The sequence below is a fragment of the Rhipicephalus microplus genome, chromosome 6 (assembly GCF_043290135.1).
Source record: "Rhipicephalus microplus isolate Deutch F79 chromosome 6, USDA_Rmic, whole genome shotgun sequence".
NCBI lineage: Eukaryota > Metazoa > Arthropoda > Arachnida > Ixodida > Ixodidae > Rhipicephalus > Rhipicephalus microplus.
In genome coordinates, this window is record NC_134705.1 from 86,157,467 (window position 1) to 86,173,359 (window position 15,893).

Sequence of the window (15,893 nt, forward strand, 5' to 3'; positions counted from 1 at the left end):
AAACACTGGCTAGCCATGTGGCATTCTGAGGAAGTGGAGAACATGCCAGAACATGTGAAATCCATGCCAGCCCTGTCCCTGCAGGTGACAAGTCAAAGCTTCAGAAGATGGTGCAAATGGCCTGGACATTCATCAATGACAGGTGGGCTGTTCCCCATTTATTTCAAGCAATCCTCTGTGCATGTGTAACATCAGGCATCAATGACCCTCTTTTTGTAGTTTGCTATCACTAGAGCATGTAACACTTGATGACAGGATTGGGTTAACCACTTGAGGTAGTCTTACATCCCAGAACAACCTCCAAATCGGGCACCACATTATGGAAGCTTAGGTGCTTGCTACAATAGAATCTCAAGAATTCGAAGGGAGCATGCAAATTATTTTTGTCTTGCTGAATTCATATTAACCAACAAGAAGTTTAAGCTGATCATGAAGATGAACAAGAACTTTATTGGGGTCATCTACTTCTTGCTGAAACAAAATCCGTGACATACTTTTGAGCTTTCCTGCTTTCACCGTCTCTGAATGACGTGTTGGGTTGCTTTACTCATGCTGCTGGTGCTTAAAAGCGTGTTCACACTTGACAGGAGTGAAAGCAGCAACACTCATTGGAAATTCACTCGCTTTGCCACCTAAGCGGCCGGGAAATCGCACCGCGAAGTTGACACGAAAAATATCAGTCATAGAAAATTTATACCGGAGAATTCAAGAGAAAAGGCCAGAGCGGCGGGAAAACGTATGTGTCTGTCGAAAACGTTCACATTCGTTCTGCCCCTTGTACATTCCGCCATTGCCGCTTCAGAATTCATTCCATTTTGTTCATTTCCTGAGCTTAAAAATTCATACTGAATTCTAGTTATGCGTGCAAAACACTGAGAAGAAACAGTTTACATCTCTACAAACGTTGTTTCAAAAGGCATGCCAACAGAAACTACATGAACAGATGCACCACCAGCAGCGGCGACTGATTCAGCCGGCAGTGCAAAAGCGAGACACGTTAGGGCATGCTGACTCGCTGCTGCTGCACCTTCTTCTGCTTACAGTCTTCTCAGCAATCGTAATCCAAACAAGGCTCTCTATGACTGCTTCTTCGTCTGCTTCTTCGGCTGTGAGTTTTGACGTGCTGCACAGGTAGTTCATGATTGCGCCAATGTGATCCACCGCTGGTGCCATTGCCGCCATGCTGAATTTGTGGCTGGTCATTTAAATCATGTGGTTTGAGAGCTATTGCAGCCAGTGTAGCGAAAGCCGTGAAGCAAAAAGGTGATCTGCTATTGCGTGGTGAAAAAATTTGTCTCGGATAGATTTTTTCGCAACAGCCTCGCTGCGTGGTTTTTTGGCTGCTTAGGCGGCAGAACAAGAAAAATTTTAGTGGGTTCTGCTGCATTCACTTCCTTTGAGGCCAAGTGCGAACAGCTCTTGAGATAAGCTGCTTGCGTGTAGTGGTCAATCGCACGTTCGTATCATCTGCGGTGGCTGGAAAAACCATTTGTATAACAACGAATTGCAGCGTACTTTATAAAATGTAATCCATCTGAAACGACCTTAAAATTCATATTGTGAAATTCGCATAACTGTAACTGTATCAAAATACTATTGTATTGTATGAAGAAGCTCATGCACCTGCTCACAGCCAACAGGATGTTTGAAACACCTATTCACATTTCTCAACTGCATGCTTGGCTAAACGCTTGTCCACATTGATTTATATTTCAAGCCATCTCTCAGTGGCGACTGCCAGAGCAAGAGCACGGCAGCATGCCTTTTTGGGGCTGCGCACACATGCAACAGAAAACAGACTGCCATCACCAATAGTTTTCAGTGTTTTCAAAATCTGAAGTCAGATGCAGTCAGGATCTGACTGTTCTGCGATGCTCAGCAGTGTTTGCTGCTTTCTGCAAGTAGTTTGCCACCAATACGGATATTGATTTCACATGTGACTGCAGCACATGTAAATAATGGACAGCAGGTGAACAAAGACGAGCACTTTGCTGGTCTGTTGTCTCCACGTGTGCTACAGTCACATGTGAAATGGAATGCTAACTATAACTAGCCTGTACCCAAACCTTGCTTCAGATATCAAGACAGACAGTATGCCCGCCATCCTCCCAACTGCCATTGATTTTGTGCTGAAAATTGACTCCCATGAGGTTGGGCCATGAGCGTTTGCACATCTATCATTGGTAGCAGCCTTTTGTTAGGAGCTCGCAGAGACATCCCAGATGTTGCCTTTGCCTGTGCAGCCTTTGCACAACGCTGTGCCTTCAGTGGGAGCCCGAGGTGGTTGCCATCGCTCTCATCTACCTGGCAGGCAAGCTGTCCAAGTTCGAGGTCAGCGACTGGGTCGGGCGCACCTCGCGGCACCAGCGCTGGTGGGAGGTCTACGTCGAGGACATCACCGTCGAGCTGCTCGAGGGTAAGCTGCTGAAAAGTTTAAATTAAATCTGTGTGTGCTGCAAAGGTTGGAAGTGGCATTAATAGTCTAGGGTGGTTCGTTTTGCCAAGAGACTTGTCACTAATTTTAAGAAACCAAAACGGGCAGCCACTACAAGTTGTGTAAACAAATAACGTCACGACACGCCGCCACGGCTGGTCAGGGTGTAAACATAGCACAGGTGCTTCTATCGCACGAAAGGCAAGCTGGCGATATCATCCGATACGCAATCAAGCTGTGCCAGCTCATCTGGGCTACCAGTGAGGTGATTGCAGGTACTATCTGAGCGCGGGAGCATCGCCTTTTGATTTCAACTCGCTGGTGCGGGAAGCGTCTGATGTGCCCCAATTGATCTTCTCATTTTCTCAATATTGAGCATGCTTAGTGTAAGACTCGATGTCAATGATGACTAACACGATATGTGGCTAGCAAACCGAACTGTGGTAGCATCGTCGTCACCTGGTAGAAGAAAGCGCACGCTGCATCATTCTTCTGAGCAAGGCAGGGTGTTGAAAAAGAGTAGGCACTTAAGTCATACGCTGGTTGGCCCACGATTGCAAGTGCGATTCCAGAATTGGCTACTAGTTCTTAAGTTCGTTTCTTAAAAACTAAATGATTTACAGTTTTATAATTTGGTGCATATCATCACAGTACCAAAGAGAATGTACGTTCAAAGTTTTTTTGAAGTCGGTGAATATAAAAATATCACCGAAATTCTCCTTTAAGGGTAGCTGACTAGATTACAAAAGAAGCAAGCGTGTAAGGGGGAGACAAAATTAGGTTAGCAGATGAGATTCAGAAGCTCAGGGATTATGTGGCCACACGAACTACTGAACATGATTGATTGGCAGAACATGAGTGATGCCTTTGCCATGCAGTGAGTGCATACCGTCTTGCTGATGAGGAGGATATTGTTGATGCTATGGCGCACTCACTCAGTTGTAAACCCAAATGCAGAGTCGTGGCATTGCAGTGTTATGACAGTCAAGAGTGTACGATTGCTGTACTTTATGACATACACCTTTCGGAAAGCAGTACAGGAATTCGGAAGCTTAAGGTAAGGTGCAGTCCCACCTTTCTCACATAACATGGGACGAAGGTGGGAGTAACAGCAATGGCTGAAATTGACAGTAGGTGAGGGTAGCGAAGAGACACTTGTGACTGGAACTGAGTGAAGTCAAGATTTTGCAATCTTGGCAGCATTTAAGCACTTACACAAGTTCATTGCAACTGCAGACATTTTTTCAAACATTTTCATAAAATGCTATAGACACCACTAGTGAACACACAAAAATATACAAATTCATAACATTTTCAAATATCTTTCAAAAGTTGTTAAGGACTTTGGGGTAAACATTAACATCCAGTCTGTTGTTGCCTGAGGAAAATTCTCATGTTTCTGATTACTGGGAATGCCCAACACTTTGGGAGAAGGATTCTTGTCAAAATAGAACCCTTCCTGTCATTTCTTTTGTGTCCATTTGAATATTTCCTTTTTTTCTTCCGAGGTGCTGTATATGCATGGCATGTAGGCTAAATGCACCGTTTTCTGCCATTATCTGCTTCCCTTTGCAGGTTTCCTTGTAGCTTCGCGTTTTACCATCACCAGAATGGCAAAATTCACTTTTCTTTTTGTAAATCCTGCTCACCCATCATTTTGCAGACATCTGCCACCAGGTGCTAGACCTGTACTCGACGCCCATCCCCAACACGCCGCAGGACTCTCCGCCGGACTCGCCCGTGCTGCCCGTCAAGTCTGGCAAGCGCTCGCTGCCCGTGAGTGGACCCCGTACACCCCACCCCATTTTACACCCAGGAGTGAGTTGAAGACTGCCATCCATGCTCCTCTAATTGCTGAACGGAACCAAAACTGTCTCGAGGCAACTTGCAAGTTCTCTCTGCTTACATACTAGAATACGAATGTAGGGTCAGAGTTCTGCTTGTTTAATGCTAAGGCATCACTTTAGGGACAGTTTCTGCTGCTGTCGTGTACTCCAAGTATGTAATTTTCTTTCGAGAGGATAAATTTTCATTTCCAAAAGGCAGGCAGTTGTTGTGAATGTGGCATGTGAGAGCTAAGCTTTTCGGATTCAAAGTGAACTTAGCAGTTTTACTAAGCAAGCAGTACTGAGGAAGTATCATAGGCATTCATGAACTTCTCAACCAGTTTATTCATGCGTATCTGTACCATGCTTAACACCACTTTCGCATGGCACTTGGGGGCCAGTAAACCCTGCTGCGGCTTGCCGGTAAGCTATGGGTTATGGTATTGGAAGTCACAGGCGAGCTATTCTCAAACTGTCTATTTAGGGGGCCATTTTGTACGTATTCTGGTACAGAACAGAACGAAACGTCACAAGAGGTTTATGGGAAATCACACAAGATTGATCAAGGTTCGTCTGACTGTCGGAGCAAGAATGACCCCCCCCCCCCCCCCAGTTTTGTGCGCAAATCGCTACGAGAGGAGGTAGGCAAGTGGTCCTCATGGCCACTCCTCACTTGCTTTCATATCAATATTCATGTTGTGCTAGTGTGGGTGCATAGCTCAGTGCTTACACCACTTGTGTTTCGTGAAAAGGGTTTGTTTCGTGAAAATTTTGTTTTACACATTTCTTTAATAACTACCCTCTTTAAGTCGCACCTTTTCACGATCAATCTCGACTTCTTTTCCTCCCCCTCAGACGAGACTCCTCCATTCCCCCTGATCACACTCCCTGTTACAATGAACACCATGGATGGCGAATGGTACCTACACTGACACTGAGTCCACAAGGACAGCTTTGCTGCAAAACATTCCATACAGAACGTACTTTTGGAGCTTTCTTAAGAGATGCTTAAGTTGTCTTGCCATAGTAAAGTGTGCAGTCGCGAAGTTCCCTCAAATTTCGTTTTTGGGTGCCATTTATGTGGCACTTTCGTCCTCTTTCGCCAGCGTCTGGAATAGTTCAAAAAGTGCTCATTCCATGAGCATCAAAAGATGTGTTTGGAAGCCAATTTTTTCAATGTCAGACGTGCAATAGTACAGTAATCTCTCGTTAACTCGAAGCCATCAAATTCAAAAAAGCTTTTGGGATAAGCGGTATTTGGAGTTAAGCAAAACGGCGAAAATGTTTGCTCAGGTCGCTCTTAAAGAAAAGCTAGTGCTGCCAGGAACAGCTCCTCTGCATGAAAGAGCTCAGCAATTTGCAGGGAAAACAATTTTTTTACCGAGGATAAAAAAACTGCATGATGCTCGCCTGTATCGCATTCGTATTCGGTCCGAGAAAGGCGTTGTCCAGTTGCTCAACACATCGCATTAGCCGTCGGTTGCCACTGCTGCATTCGACCTTGTTGTGGAGAAGGCACAGCAAGTTACGCGTTTCTGTCATTGTAGCCACTTCTCGAGGCTCTTCCTCGTCTGCATGGTCATCTGTGTCGTTCACAGCCATCTCAGTGATATTGGCGTTCTGGTAACGGGTACGCCCACCTCGTAGAGTGTATACTGCTCAAAGGCGATCTTGCTGTCTTCAGTATCGCTCACGCAGCCAATTTTCTCGCGCACTTCATTGCACAGCTCATCACAGCCACTGAATTCTGCACCAACCTCTTCCTCGATCGATTCCAGGTCGCAAGAAAACCCTGCATGAATCTGAATACCCAGGCCGTAACCCTGAGTAGCCTTTCAATTTTGCTGTAACAGTTTATGTTCAGGGCTGGCGCCGACGTTGTCTCACTGGATATCGCAACGCGCACGGCAATCATTTCAGAAGAAATCCTGTCGTCGGTGCTGATAGCTTCTGACGGTTGTTGAGGCCATCGGTCTTGTGATTCGCATAGCCAGTCTGGTCCATGTTGCCACATACTACTGGATAATAATTTCTCCATAGAAACTCCACGTGTGGGCAGGTCGGCTGAATTCACATGACCATGGCAATACCTCCACATAGAAGAATCTGTTTTTTCCCTGATCTCTTTCACTCTGACACAAATTGCTTCCAGTTCGTCATGTGGCCTTTTATCCATGAAAGTGTTATTGTGGAATCCGACCACATTGTACAGTGGATCTCGAAGCCTGTGAGTGCACTTGACACATAGTGCAGTAGCCATGCTCCAATCAAGGCTCCTAGAAGCTCTAGCCATGGTAGTGTCATTGTCTTGATAGATGCCACATGGGCTTTTGCGATCAGCAACTCGGGCTTCGCTGAACAGCTCGGTACGAAACAAAGCGCTGCACCGTATGCTGATGGGCTTGCGTCGCAAAATAATGCTCCTGTAGCTCTGGGGGGAGAAGGGAGGGGGGGGGGGGGTATTTGGCAATGCTGCCAAGATAATGCAGCATGGAAACTTTTTGCAAAAGCGGTAGTTGATGCACCCATTCACGCCACTCATCCTGAAGATCCTGAGGCAGCTTCTCATCCCATGCTATTTCACGTGTCCATAACTTCTGAAAGATCTTTATAACAATGGCGAATGGCGCAACAAATCCCATGGGTCGAATATTGTGGAAGAAGCTTGAAGAAAGAACCGCTTGGTATCACATTTTTCTTTCATAAATTCGAGAAGGGCTTTCAAAAAAAATGTGAAATTATCCGTGTGTGGGGATTCCATGCGATTCCAGGTACTTTCACACTTGTTTCATGGAGGATAGCCAGTTCCTTGCCTGCAGTTTGTTCCTCGTGCTGTAATGCGATAATCAATCGATCTGGGTCAGACGTTCATTTCCTCAGTGTCATTCCTGCTTGTTGCGTAATCTCTTTGGCTTTTCTGCAAATTTGAAGTGCTTCTTCGTCTGACTCTGCTCCAGCCACTAGATCCATGTAAAATGATTCACTGAGAAGGCTTGTGGTTCTGGTTTTGCTTGAAGGTACGTTCCTCAGATGGTGGTGTATAGTTGCCGTCAATAGGTAGGGACTGCACGTCGCTACGAATTGCACTCTTGTCATTCTCCACTCTTGAATATTTTCCTTTGAGAAATGCAATGCTTCCTTTTCTCGAAACCAGAAGAACTTAAAGGCATCTCTGTCTTTCTCAGTGACTGAAATTTGAAGGAATGTCTTTTCAATGTCGGCAAGAAGAGCTATACGGTGTGTTCTGAAGTGTAATAATACAGTCGAGCCTGACCATTTTGAACCCGTTTATATCAAATTATCCAATATATTGAACAATTCCTAAACAAGGTAAATTGACATTGAGAATATATAGCAAAAGTTACTGTTTTATTGAACGAAAATAGCAACAACAACTTATATATCGAACTCCATCTGCCTCAAAAGTGCCCCAGCAAGTTGGCTTTCCCTCGCGGTGGCGGGAAAAACTGCCAGCGCCACCCTAGAAGAAGTTGGTTAGACCCGGTTGTGCACGGGCGAACACCACCCTGCAAGAAATAATCCTGGCCCGCTCGCAGCGCTTACAGTCAATCAGAGGCCGTTGTGCTTTCTCCGAGGCGCGGAGGCGGTAGAAGTGAGCGCCATTTTTTCTTTCTTTACGCTTGAGTGCCTGCAGCTGCCTGTTTCCTCGAGTCCTCATCCAATGTGGTCTGTGCTGGTGGTGTTCCCTGTTGCTCTGTGAACTGTGTTGGCGCGCTGTCATCATAGCTTGCGCAAAGAGGCAGAATTTGCCGTTCGCCGCGAAACTCGAAATCATAAATCGGGTCAAGCTCGGTGAAAAGAAGTCCGACGTCGCCCCCGCGTACAACATTCCTAGGAGCACCTTGAGTACTATCCTGAAGAACAAGGCAGACATCAGGGCCAAGTAGGACAAAAGGCCAGGTGCCCGTGGCGCCCATCGTGTGCGCACTGCTGTGTACGAAGATGTTGAAGCGGCCGTTTACACGTGTTCCTGGGTGCTGTCGACGGATCGACATTGGACGAGTTCGTTAGTGCGGACGATGATGTCGCCATCACGGGTCAGCTGCAAGATGAGGACTACTCTAGACATCGTGCCGACGATGAGCCAAAGCGACAGCAATAAGGAAATTGACGATGGCCCATTGCCTACATCCTCCGAGGTGATAAGTGCACTTGCGTTGGTCCGGCGCTATTGCGTGAATGTGGAAGGTTGCGGCCTCAGCTACTCCCGACTCGTTGGACAACGTGGAGGCGTGCATGCTGTCGCCGGCAGTGGAGTCGTTAGCCCAGAAGAAAATGCGTGACTATTTTGTACCACAGTAGGTGTTGCAAGTGAGCCGCCATATTAATAAACTACTTTTCTTATAATTTATTATGTGCCTTTGTGTCAAATCCTATACCGGGCCTATATCGAATTATGCCATATATTGAACTAATAAACGTTTTTTGGCGAGTTCGGTATACCGGGTTCGACTGTACTTTCACGAGATCTTGGTACAGGTTTTCACCCTTTTTCAGGCATTCATTCAATGAAAAGCACCCTTTTGCGGGAGAGGAAGCGTTGAAAACAATTCGGACCTTTGTAGTGAGTGCGTGCTCTCGGATCACTTCTCTATGCGACATATAATATACGTTCAACAAATCCAGGGGTGGCCCGTCGACAGCTTATGCATGTCTCGCTCATAGGTACTCCCATATGGTGGTGTCATACGTCTCCAAGAGTCCTTGCTTATTCGACAGTCGGGAGAGAAGTTTCCAAAGTCTTCTCATAGCCACTTGCTTGTTGTCTGAGAGCTCCACGTCTTCTTTCCAGGGCAGCGCCACCTCGCATCTTCCGCTCCTAAGGCAAACGTTCTGTTCAAATTGCTTGAGTACTGAAATGAGCTCGCTCTCACTGTCAATAGCGTCTGTTATTTCTACGCTCTCGAGTTTCCAAAACAACGAAGGAATTCATCGCTCTCTTGTACACTGGTTGTATGGTACGTAGACCATAATCCCTCAGCTTGTAACATGCAATGTCATGCTGGGGTTGCCTTGAAACATCCACCTCTGGTCCGAGTTCATAGCAATAAGTGTCTCATTGCCTGCGCATCAAGTGACCTCTCCTGTCATCACCGTCCACATTTGGTCGGAACCGACGAGAACACTTATATGCCTTTTTCCCCGACAACGGATCCGTATAGTAGTTGATCAGCGATGTTTTTTCCAGCTCTCTGTATTTCCGTGACGAATAGTGAACTTGTTGTACTTGCTTCGATATCTTGGCATATGTGCAGGATTTCTATGGCTTCTAAGGCAACTTCAGTGTGTGAAAACTGACTCTTCAAACAGAGCTGCACAACACATCATCTTTGCGCTGCTTGACTTGGCTTGCTTGCGAAGGTGTTGAGCGCAATGATGATGGATCCCACACATGGCAACTTCAGCTGCTTTGATAGCCTCTCTGTGACTATTGTTCGCTGACTTCCTCCGTTTACGACACCTTTGACATACCGACATGTAACATGTTGCGGCCCAAGCCCGAAATGTCTGAAGTACACTCGCAGATAAATTCTCAAGGTTATGTCGATTCTTTCTTGGAGATTCACATACAGTCGTGTTGGTGCTTGGCTTACTTGCCCGTATTCTGGTATTTGTCGTGCCAGTTTTTCGTGTCTTCTGGGTTAAGTTCTGCTGATCACACACGCTTGTCGCATGACGCCCTTGACAGGTAGAGCACGTAATCTTGCGCCTGCAATCACACGCCCTGTGACCTTTCGTCAAGCATCGAAAGAATCTCATGTCTTTTTCTAGAATGTGCTTCTTTTCTGGTAGCGGGAGATCCAGCGAGCACTTTTTCGTGGAACCTTGGCTTGATTTGCAAAGCATACAGTTCTCAGGTACCTTCTTTGTGTTGTTATGGAGAACTGAAGACGTGAGTTTTGACCTACGAGGCTGTCGTGATTTGTTCTGCGCATTCTCATTATGACTGTCTTTTCCACGATGGTTAGCGAACTCGCTCTTCTTTAAGCTCTCCACTTCGATAGACAGGAAACTTAATAGGCGTTCCAGCTCCGTGATAAGGCTTCATTACTACTGCAGCTCGTCGCCCGATTGGTGCATGACCGATGGTACTGTAGAACGAGGTCTTGTGGTGAAGTTTGCAGGGATATGTCACACAGAATTGCCGAAAAGAACGTGTCTCCAGTCCTCTGATGTTGATGATGATCTGGTCGTAGAGTTTGCGAAGAACCGACAGGTCATTTGAACAGACTAAAGGCAACGTGCAAAGCCTGGAGAAGTACTGCTGCTCGAGTCTCATATTGTCACCGAAGTGTTTTTGGAGTATGTTGATGACGTCCTTATAGCACGATTTTGTGGTTGGCAGGCCCACAATAGCTGAAGCTGCATCGCCCCTTAGGAAGAACCTCACGTAGTTGAACTTGTTCGTTGCCGTGAGGCTTCCGTTCTGGTGAACCATCTGGCTGAATAGCTCCCAAAAGTCGTTCCACTGCACAGGTCACCGGCAAATAGGGCGATGGCAAGCTTGGCAGCTTGTCACCAGAGGCTCCAGAGGTACTTGCTACTGACAAAGTCTGAAGCTCCGGTGCTGATGACGTGGCAACAATACGGTCGCGCTTGCTAAGAAGCTCAGTCATGACGCTGTTAGCATTGTCTTCGTATTCAAGGATGGTGTACTTTTCCTCAAAATCTTCATCTGGTATGTGGCTTTCCAACTCCCTGTTAATTTGGTTCAGGTCATTGTTGTTCGCCTTCAAAAGTCTGTAAATGGTGTTCAGCTGGTCGATGGTGGCTGTCGCATCGCCTAGAAGAGCTCTTGCCTTGTTGATAATCCTAGTGTTGAGAGATCGTCTCAACAACCGTTTCGGTTTCAGCCTCTCCATAGTGTTCAGTTCACTCGTAGCCTCCCGTAGTCTTCCGTGGTCCCTCTTAGCAGTTCTCGAACCTTCAGAACCTAACTGTTTAAAATGGCATTAAGTTCACTGGCAAAAACGAGGCTCAAACATTGCAAACGATATTTATTTTCAGCCATCTTGGTCGATTTTTGGCTGCAAGTCCTCGTGAGCATGAACTTGCTTGAGAAAGGAGGTGCTTCTTTCTCGGTTTGACCTGGCGCTGCACTTGACTAAAAAAGTGTATTGGAGCCTTTCTGCTTTTGTTCTTGGTTCTTCGCATAACAAGCCCCCATGCCGACATTTCATGGCTCTCTGTAGCGTTGCATGTGTTAGCACACGCTCTGCAAATATTCATTATTCTTTTGTATCATTTCTCGCCATCATGAGAGCAGCACAATATTTATGTGAGCTTTCCTTCCTCCTTTGCTGTTGCAGCCTTCCCCACCAAAGTCTCCTGCGGGGGCGCCACCCATCCAGCTGCCGGCACCACAGCTTCAGCAGGCACCGCCAGACCTAGTGGCGGCGGCGCCCGTTGCAGTGGCGGTGCCGTCAACGTCATCCGCACCGCCGCCGCCCACTGCACCCCCCATGGCAGGTATGCCCATCCCCACCATCGACAGCTGCACCAGCAAGCCCATGACCGTGGACGTCGGGCAGCCACCCCCAATGCACCGCGAGCTGCCACCCCCCATGGGCGACAGTCTGCCACCCCCCGAGGCAGCCTACAGGGGCGGCTACCCGCCGCCGGCACCGATGCCTCACAACTACAGCATCCCGCCCCCACCTCCGCCGCTGCCTCCGACGAATCATCCGCCGCCCACTCATCCGCCACCACCTCCGCCCCCCACAGCCCAGCCGCCACCGCCTTACTACCACCACAGACCTGATCAGCCACCACCGCCCCATCCGCCCCCATCGTATGCGAGTGCTCCTCCCCCACCACCATACCACCACCCCCCGCCTCCGCCCACCTCCATGCCTCCGTACACGGGAGCTGGGCCCGTGATGTCATATCCGCCTCCACCTCCACCCGGTGGTTACCTGGCTCCACCTCCGCCAAGGCAACAGAACCCAACGGGGGTGCCGTCAGTCAGGATTACGCGCATCACCAACTGAGCACGCTTGTTAGTGCCAAGTGTGGGTCCTTCTCTATTCTTGCCCCTTTCCCTCTCACTTTTTTTCCCCGGGTTGGAAACACGAAGTGGTATTAATCTTTGCTGCCTTGCAGCAACTTTTTTGAAAGAGTACCATACTTTTGGTGGCATTCCCGTCTTTTCAGTTGGATGACTTGAGTTAACTTTCCTGTGGTTTTATGAGACAATCCAGTGAGAAGGCATGCAGGATTGGTACAGTGAGGGATGTCACATTCAAAATATGGAACAATTGGCCCTAATGTAGGTGACACGGCAGAGGTCTTGCTGGTGCACAGTTTCCGAGCAACTGTGAAGTCTTTGTTTTGTTATTCGCATACGTGCATGTGTCCTTTGTGCATTCCTTGGGACACAGTGTTGCTTCCATGTTTGTTCAACCAAAGACTGATCACAATATGCACTTCTTGTAAGCAAAGTTCAGCAGTGTAGACAAAAGTGTGGAAAGCCTAATGCATATATATATATATATATATATATATATATATATATATACACATACACACACACACTTGCACTATCAGTGGAATCGCCGTTGCTGTATCGATTAGCCATGTTGATTTCTCATGTTACATTCAAAGAAGTACACTACTCAGCCTTGCTCCCTGTATACCTATGATGTATAGCTCAGGGTGCTTTGTCAATGGTTGAGTCATATTGCATTGCAGCTTGCTGTGCATCACATCACCACAGCCCTGACAGTAGTACAGAATGCGCGAAATGCTCACATTCTTGTCGCGCAAACGTGCTTTATGTTGCGCACACCGTTTCGTTAGGCGTTTTTGGGCATTGGTCAAATTTGTGCATTCGCATCATGCCGTGCCAAGTGTCGTAAACACTTCAAGTGTGTTGTGTTTGGGTCCACACATGCTAAACAAAGACTTTGATTTCTGTGTCTTTTACAACAGTGTTGCCCTTGAGAAAAGCAGCCCAGCTTGAAAGGACGCTGCATTTTCAGTGATGGATGTTATTGCAGTGGAACTTGAACTGGCATTGGGACTATGGAAGTGCGAGTTGATCCTGCCTTTTTTGTTAATTTTTCTTGAGTGTGCGCTTAGTGCAGTGTGGATGGGTCATTTTGTTGAACTTTGAAAATAAATGCGGAAAAAATCCAGATGCTGTCTTGTGTGACTATGCAATCTGTTGCCTGAGATTAGTTCTGAGCATCTGCACACTCGTTAATACGCCCCGATGCGTATTGCCTTGGCTTCTCTTGTGGGAGTTCGCCTTGTTTTCTTGCACTGCCCCAAATGTTTGTTCCCTAATGGAGGATTTTTTAAATTACCACGCTACGAATGGTTCTGTTTGGGTTACTGGTCTACTAAGCCACCGCTGCAACTTTCCCGTTATTTCTATTAGACAAGGGTCCATGCCACAATGCAGCTTAATATCGGGGATCAGTTTGGTGTCTTACCTACTCGAGCGAATTCTTGGATTACACTTGCATTTCTTATGTCGAAACATGCACCGGGAAAATGTAACGCTTCATGTTCACTCACAGTGTAAGCCGTGGGCAGATGGCAAAGTGTAACACGTTTCAAGCATTTGTAGTTTAGTCCAAGTTTCTATGCAAATTGAGGAAAAGACACCAGGCCTGCGGGGAATACGCAGCACAGTGACTGTGGGAGCTTGAACAACAGCTTTCCTAGAGACCGTTGTAAACTGTCGGGCAAGTAATAGAAATACACTTGCAAGGTATGCACTACACCACAAATCATATTTTTTAATGAAGTAGGAAAGCACCCACTATGACATTATTCGTCATTCTGCAAAGAAACTAGGTACCTGCGACATCTGTGAGGCATTACTACTATTTGCACTTTGTTGATGCTGCGGCTGATAACAAAGAATACGGTTGAGCACTTTTTGGTGGGTGGTGTCGCGACCGGCCTTTGCAGTCACCGGAGATCAGGGACGAAGGTGTCAAGGCAGCAGGAAGTTGAACATAACTGAGTATTTATTTACATCATGTACATGGCAAGTTCCCTGGCCCAAAGCTCTCCATCAAACAAACGACTGGCCTGCGCGTAAGGCACAGCACAGTCACAGCCAAAGCTGGAAGAGCAGCTTTTCAGAGCCTTTTCTTAACACTCATTGGGTAACTACGGCAAGCACACTTGCTTTATACCCACTATAGTATTTGTTGGTTGGTAACAACTTTATTAGAAGTCCAATTGAGCTTTCGCTGATTGGGCCTTAGGTCTCCCGCGTGGGGACTATGGCATTATTATTAAAATTTTTTTGGTAGTATGCCAGCATTCACTATGCTATTTTTCGTCATTCTTCTGAGAAGTGTGGTATCCGCTAAACTATTGCGAAAAATTTTGTGCGATTGTTCATGCAGGCGCTGATGACGATGACAAATCATGCCTGATGTGGGTATGCCCCACAGTTAATAGGTGAACAAGAACAAGCTTTTGTTATGGGTTGAAGCATTGAACGACCCACTCGTTACGCTATTCGCATTATGCGATGACTGGTTGTTCTTTCGCTGTTTTGAAATGCTTTATGTGTCGTATTAACGCGCTTGCTTTCCCGACATAAAGCCTGCCTAAAAGTCCCAAGCACCAGAGTGGCTCGGTGGTAGAATATTGGGCTGGCACCCAGTAGACCCGGGTTCGAACCCCACTGTGTCTATGGCACTAAGTTTTTTTCCCAATTTCGTGCGATGTGGTTACAGACACCGGCTGTAAACAGCTGCGAAAGGAGCCCGGGAAGGCTGATTATAAAGTATAATTTTTCCAGATTCCTAGACCGAGGAATGGGTCCAGACTGCACTGTCCAATAAAAGGGCCCACAGCACTTCCGAGGGTCATTATAAACGTCATTATAAATATTACTGTAATATTCATTCAAATACTACGGACGTGACAGTCTAACAAGTTCTACAGGGTTAAGGCAAAGTATTCCATGGCTAATTTGCATTGTGCAAAAAATAAATGCCACTTGTGAGCTCGCAGTCACATGACCTCTGCAGAAACGTCTCGCATGATGTTATTGGTAGAGCGACAGGTCGCCATTGACCCTGGTTCTAGCAGTAGTGATATTGGCAAAGTTATTAAAACTGCAAAGCAATGCGGCGTGGGTTACTTGCCCCCTGGTGGCACAGGCCATTCTCCAACACCAGCAGAATGACAATAATTATGCAATGTTAGGTAGAACCCTGCCCTTTTTTATTGTGGCAGCAATTATGTGGGATACACTCTGCAGGTTTTGGCCGTTGCTGTCATGTTCCGTATTAAGTATAAATCGATAAGATGGCCCCGTATCGAATGTTCTATGTGTGATTAGAATCACTCAAGCACTGAGGACGAACATGGATGAAGTAGTAGTTAAATGAACTGGTCGTGTTCATGTGCACGCAATAACATCGCCTTGCGTGCAAAGCCTGCAGTTGATGTCAGATCAAGCAGGAAGCCATCTTTCTTCAGCGAAATAGCGTGGAAGGGAGGATGTGTGGCTCAAGCAGCAACTGCGAACTTGGCTCACAGGGGCGCCATCGTGAGAGCTGGCGCATACACTATCAAAACACAGATAAGAAGACAGCTTGCATACTTGCTTTCCTCTCAACGCTTACTTTGCGTTTAGA

General features: G+C 46.8%; 1 protein-coding gene across 1 annotated transcript in view; it reads left to right on the plus strand.

Annotated features, from left to right (window-relative positions):
- LOC142765354 (uncharacterized) overlaps positions 1-13,418 on the plus strand; it is a 30,911-nt gene extending 17,493 nt beyond the window's left edge. The window contains exons 4-7 of the mRNA XM_075866147.1: positions 85-142; positions 2,244-2,416; positions 4,098-4,210; positions 11,592-13,418. Of these exons, the coding sequence (XP_075722262.1) occupies positions 85-142; positions 2,244-2,416; positions 4,098-4,210; positions 11,592-12,272 (1,025 nt within the window). The 3' untranslated portion in view covers positions 12,273-13,418. The remainder of the gene's footprint in view (positions 1-84; positions 143-2,243; positions 2,417-4,097; positions 4,211-11,591) is intronic.
- Positions 13,419-15,893: the final 2,475 nt, after the last annotated feature.